At 39.4% G+C, this 6,433-nt stretch overlaps 1 protein-coding gene across 1 annotated transcript; it reads right to left on the bottom strand.

Annotated features, from left to right (window-relative positions):
• Positions 1–5,162: 5,162 nt before the first annotated feature.
• On the bottom strand, positions 5,163–6,102 carry LOC142176397 (secreted RxLR effector protein 161-like). Its single transcript, XM_075243960.1, has 4 exons — positions 6,019–6,102; positions 5,752–5,889; positions 5,428–5,620; positions 5,163–5,380 (listed from the first exon to the last, which is right to left on the bottom strand). The coding sequence occupies exons 1-4, from the start codon at positions 6,100–6,102 to the stop codon at positions 5,163–5,165; spliced, it is 633 nt and encodes a 210-aa protein (XP_075100061.1).
• Between the last annotated feature and the right edge of the window lie 331 nt (positions 6,103–6,433).

Below are 6,433 nucleotides of genomic sequence, written 5' to 3'. Positions count from 1 at the left end.
ATAAGGGAAGGGGTTACCAGCGCATGAATATGAGGTCGAGGCGAAGTCTCGGCGTCCCTTTCACTAGACGTAAGGGTACCCTTCGGGTATATTCCCTGGATCCGCCTTTTCCTGGCGATGAGCACTTTCTCTCTAAATTCTGCGGGTCTTTGAAGGGTGTCGCTTCCCTTCTGCTGTCGCGACAATACATTGTGGCTTGTCAGCCTCATTTTTCCCGATATCCTTCCTCCCTTGGAGCCGGATCCGAGCTTGAACTCTTGATGATACTTGGTGGCGATCTTCGTTGAATAGTGCAGTTGTCGTTCTTTCGAGTTAGCGACCTCGTGTGCAATGCGTTTCCTGTGCCGAGCCATATTTATTTTGCAAGGGTCTTGGTCGAATAGGTCTGAGAAGCCTGGCGCTTCTAGATTTCACTTATGGTGATCACGATGTTTGGTGTAGCGATGTTGAAATCGTGCCCAGCTGGGCGGGGTTTCCTTACCAGCTGTGCTTTATTGAATCCCATTCCATCGGAGGTTCCTCGAGGATGTTGTCCCCAATTTATCTTCCTACTGGTGTGAGGTAGCCTGCATCTTAGGTCACTCTTTCCATTCGCCGCACATAGATGATACCTCTATCTTCTTTGTACCAGCTTTTTTGTCGTGGGTCCGCTTGAGTATACCGAACCCGAGGGGGTTCCTGGGGGTTGTCTGTGGTCCCGTTTGGGGACCGATGCCGGGTGTGGGCATCCGACCGGTCCAAGACGGGCTCGAACATATTGTCTCGAGCGCCGCTGTCTCCGAACCGGCATGCACGAGCGGTGGTGTGCCCGTAGGGATCCATGGTCCTATCGCACCTAGGGAGTTCTGGCGTTCTGGGTTTCCGCAAAGCGAGTTCTGGGGTTGTTCCCCTGGAAGTTGGCTGTTGTAGGAGCTTCCACGAGCCTGATTCGATCTCATTGAGGATATTCCCCAACGTCTTCGTTGTGCCTGGGTCGGCCACCGACTCGTCATTACTTGACCTCTGGGGTATCTGCTCATCGTAAGGAGGTGTCTCCGTTGCTATTGCGTTGGGAGTCCTCGGGTGACTTTGCAGCTGAGCGATAGCCGATTGTCGTGCCTGCAACATTTCAAAGATAACATGAAGATTGACTTCTTGTTCTTCTAGGGCCGGGATATTTTGAGCTTTCCGTAGGTCAGCGAGTTGTATGCTATCATCGGTGTGCAAGGCTTCGTCGACTTGTTGCGCGCCTTGCAAGCCCGCATCCACTTGAATCGACCCAGATGCGTCATCAGGGTCCAGTGGTGTCGCGTCAACCGTTAGAATAGCCATACTGCTTCCGTCGTGGTTCTCGGGGTAGTCGTTCTAGATTTTGCTTACCGAGCCAGACATTATCCTGAAATCAAAAGATCTTGGACAAGAAAAGTGTGAAAGATAACGTGTGTTTGCGTGACGAAACCAGCAAGAAAATAATCACTATTATTTTTAGCCCCACGGTGGGCGCCAAACTGTGTACCGTGAAAATGGTAACAATAATTAAATTTGTAAATGGGATTCTAAAAATACGTTATCTATTCCCGAGCTAGTTTTTAGGTCAGTTGATGCTAAAAATACTAAGTATGGTGATAGAATACGAGCTAAATCGAGGCAGTAAGCAAACTGAAAGGGCCTGTTACCTGAGAGCGGAGCAGGTCGATGGAGGCCTCGGGGTCGAGGCTTGAGCCGAGATCGAGCTATTTGGGACAATCGGGAAAGGGATAACAAACAGAGATGCGGTTAAGTAAGGCTCTTTATGGCCATTGCACAGCTAGATGGGCGAAGAACAAGTAAGAAAACGATAAATGCGCGGTGGCCTCGGGCCAATGAGAACAAATGACTTAGAAGAAAGAGAGAGGGATAAAGATATTATTGCACTTGTGGAGAAATGGAGCAACATCAGCCCTTTACAAAGTGGAGTGAGCCCCCTTTATATAGAGGGGGAGACTCGACTACAAGTATGTGGGGGTTAGCTACAAAGTACGGCGATGGGATGGCCTGAAGTGATGCTTCCGTGTAGGCTCCTGGTAGGCCGTGTTTATCAGGCGTAGCCATATGCCTAGAGGGTTTCTTCCTCTATCCTGGCTTCGTCCTTTGTTTCATCTGAGTTGGGCTTTGACAATCCCCGAGGTTGAGAACGAGGTTGCGACCTCCTACCCCCGAAATCCCGAGGCCTGCTTCCGGAATGTCTCGACAGCGGCAAATTAAGTCCTCTGATTTCATCGTGTACAGTTTCCATTAACACCTATTTTATTTTAATTAATAAAACCCAACACTATATTCACAATGATATTTTAACCTTGTCTTACATTAGTTGAGAGAATGAATTATGTTTTTTTTTTGTATAATTTTGGATAACTCTCATCTCATGAGTTAACTAATTTTAGGATTGAATTAGATTAAAAGTATATTTTTGTAACATGATATCAAAGTCACACTCATTTCAATTTTCGATCTTATCCAATGTTAGACTTCCGTTACATTATTCGTGCACCAGATGTTCAGTTCTAGGCATGTCAAAGAGGAAATGTTCAGTATCCCACATTGCTTGACTGGTGTTGTTTTCGTATATGATGTTGGATAATCCTCACTTCATGAGTTAGCTTTTAGGATTTAATTAGGTCTACGGTCTATTTTCGTATATGATGTAGGGTACTACATACTTTATGATCTACTTGCAGGTTTGTACTCAATGAGAGGTTGTATACTCCTAATAGATATATAACACTTAGCGCTTACAGTATGCTGGTCGCATAGCCTACTTCCCCATATGAATGATTGACGAGATGAGATGAAAATATGTTTCTTAGATTAGATGAGCACTCCCATTATGTGTGAGTGGGAGATGTAGGAAATATGGTCCACCCATAAAGGGTGCTCTAATGGACCACTAGGGCAAAATATAGTAATTTTAGTAATTAATGTAATCCTAGCTATCTCTATATAAGTACACATACGGTGTACTTCTAAAACATATAATACACAATATTTTTCCTACTCCTAGTCTTCTCCTACAATTATACTAGGGTTTAAACTGTGGCTTAGGGGTTGATCCAATACACTGTCATAACCACCACCAACGAGTAATTTCAGCTGCAGTTCGTTCGTTACTTTCGCTTCCGCTACAAGAACGAGTAAGTTCTCGTTTTACGATTTACGCGCTAAATCTAATATATTTAGATTAAAGTGCTCCTTCAGTTGAGAGAATGAATTATGATCTTTAAAATATAATTTTGGATAATTCTCATCTCATGAGTTAACTAATTATATGATTGAATTAGATTGAAAGTATATTTTCGTAACATAATATCAAAGCCATACTCATCTTAGTTTTCGATCTTATCCAATGATAGGCTTCTGTTACATTATCCGTGCACCAGATGTTCAGTTCTAGGCATCTCTCACCAGATGTTCAGTTGAGAGAATGAATTATGATCTTTAAAATATAATTTTGGATAATTCTCATCTCATGAGTTAACTAATTATATGATTGAATTAGATTGAAAGTATATTTTCGTAACATAATATCAAAGCCATACTCATCTTAGTTTTCGATCTTATCCAATGATAGGCTTCTGTTACATTATCCGTGCACCAGATGTTCAGTTCTAGGCATATCATGTAAGAAAAATGAGTAGATAATATTGACTAAGAACAAGAAGGAAAGAAGAAAAACTTAAATAATGTGTCGTGGTAAGTCACTACCTCGAAAGCAATTTCGGCCCGACTATGTACAAATCGTTAAGACTGATCACTCCCGAAGGTTCAACAGCACCTCCAAACACGTGTACTCGTGGCTGAAAATTTAGAATTTGCACAAAACAGTTGCCCAGAAAGAAGAGAAGATAAATGTATTTTCTGTGTTGGATAACTCACAAAGAAGACTACCATTTTATAGGCAATGCTGTTGGACTGTTACATATGAATGAATTAATTTTTAGTTGTTACATAAATTAAATAGAGTTGTTATAAAATTAACCACAACTATTACAAGAATTAAACACAATTATTACAGAAATTAAAGCATTACAATTACAAAGAAATAAGTAAAACATTATAAAATTCAATTCAAAGAGAATGAATTTGGACATATTCTGGTAAGCTAAAAAATGAAGAAATAATTTTAGCAAAACCAGATTTGGAATAGGCCTCACGTATATCTCGTACGCAGGGGGAGCAAATCGACCAATTTTGCCTTCAGAACCGATTTCTCATGTGCGTGAGACCACACCCTTTTGCTAGCTCTTTACAAGCCCAGCAAAGAGCAATTCAATATAAAGAGAAGGAAAAGATTTTCCACCACCAATGAGGGACACTTTGTCTTTCACAAAAGACAAAAAAGTAAAGAAAGAAAAGGGACCACAAAGAAATCTTTGACTTTGCATTATAAATAATACCAACAATCTCCCACTAATGAAAAGACAAAAATAGAATAGTTCTGGGCAAAAGAAGGAACATGTACTTAAGTGTCAATATCTTTAGATTTGAATTGACACGTAATGAAATGAGGCAACAACTAACATCCACAAAGTGAAGTACTCTTGAACTGAATGGACATTAAATGAGACCCCCATAACACATACTATATCCTTATTTTTATGCAAACTCCGCGATACTAACAAGGTACTTTTATGGTCATGCACATACCTTGGGTCTCATGAGTGCTCTAGAAAGACATCCCAAGTCTTTCATAATAGGCGACCACACCTTTGCACTCATGTAGGTGATTCCATCAAGTCTATCTATACATAGACTATCTTAAGGCTATGGAAATTAAGAGCAAAATAAGCTCAACCTTATAAAACACTACCACACGCCATAGGGATAGGAAAGATAGTGCATATTGAGGTTTCATATGGCTTCGTTGGACCACGAATGGGTATTCATCATACTTCCTCAATCCATGGGTTTTAGCCACATCCCCCTCGACGTTTCAAGGATAACTCTCCTTACCAAACTCTTGGTTAAAGGATCTGCAAAATTTCTTTCGGATCATACATATTCCAAGAAAATAATATCATGTTTCAACAATTATTTTACCGCACCATGCCTAATGCAGATATGTCTTTTTTTTATTGTACACACTATTTTGGCAATCCAATTGCCTCTTATGAGTCACAATGTAGAGAAACTGGTGAAGCTTGTCTTCACCACAAAGGCATGTCTGCCAATAAGTTTTTCAACCACTTGGCTTCTTGCCCTGCCAACTCAAGAGCAATGAATTCAGACTCCATAGTAGATCGTGCTATACAATTCTGTTTTGAAGACTTCCATGAAATAGCACCTGCACGCAAAGTAAACACATAGCCACTAGTTGAGCTAACTTTATCATTGTCAGTAACCCAGTTTGCATCACAAAATCCTTCTAAAATAGCAGAAAATTTATTAAAATACAATACCAATCCATAGTACCTCTCAAGTACCTTAGCAAACAATGAAGAGCATTCCAGTGTGTACTACTAGGGTTGTGAGTATATCTACTTAATCTACTAACAACATAAGCAATATCAGGTCGTGTATAATTCATGAGAAATATTACACTACCAATTATCTTTGCATACTTAGTTTGAGTAATACTAGATTCCTCATTCTTTTCAAGTGTATGCTATGATCATAAGGAGTTCTCACGGGTGCTACATCAAAGCAATTAAACCTTTTTAATATTTTTTCAATATAATGAGACTGAGACAATGAAAAGCCATTATAATATCTATTGATTTTAGCCCCTAAAATCACATATGCTTCTTCAAGATCTTCCATTTTAAATTTAGAAGAAAAAAAGTTCTTAGTCTCATTAACAATATTCACATTAGGGCCAAAGATTAACATGTCATCCACATAGAGACATATAATAACACAATCTGATCCTATCATCTTGGAATAAACACAAGTATCAGATGCATTAACAACAAAACCATTACCCACTAATGTGCTATTAAATTTCTCGTATCATTACTTAGGTGTCTGCTTTAGACCATACAAAGACTTTCTCAATTTGCATACTTTATTCTCCTGTTCTTGGATCACAAATCCCTCAAGTTGAGACATATAGATCTCTTCTTCTAAATCATCATTAAGAAAAGTCATTTTAACATCCATTTGATGTATCACTAAATTATGAATAACAGCTAATCCCTAATAAGTCTAGATTTATATTTCTCAATTGTACCATCAGGTCTCAATTTCTTCTTAAAATATTCACTTTTAGGCAAATCAGACAAGTCTCAAGTGTGATTAGAAACTATAGAGTCTAATTCACGTTTAATGGCCTCTTTCCAAAAACTAGCATCTATTGACCTCATTGCTTCACTGTATGTCTTAGGGTCTTCTTCTATTAAATAGATTGACATTAATTCATCACTCAAAATATCAAGATCAATATTTTCAGTCAAGAAAGTAGTAATAAAGTCAGGACCAA

This window comes from Nicotiana tabacum, chromosome 3, assembly GCF_000715075.1.
Source record: "Nicotiana tabacum cultivar K326 chromosome 3, ASM71507v2, whole genome shotgun sequence".
Classification (NCBI taxonomy): Eukaryota; Viridiplantae; Streptophyta; class Magnoliopsida; order Solanales; family Solanaceae; genus Nicotiana; species Nicotiana tabacum.
Note: the sequence above shows the minus strand (reverse complement) of the source record. Positions and strands in the feature narration are given on the sequence as shown.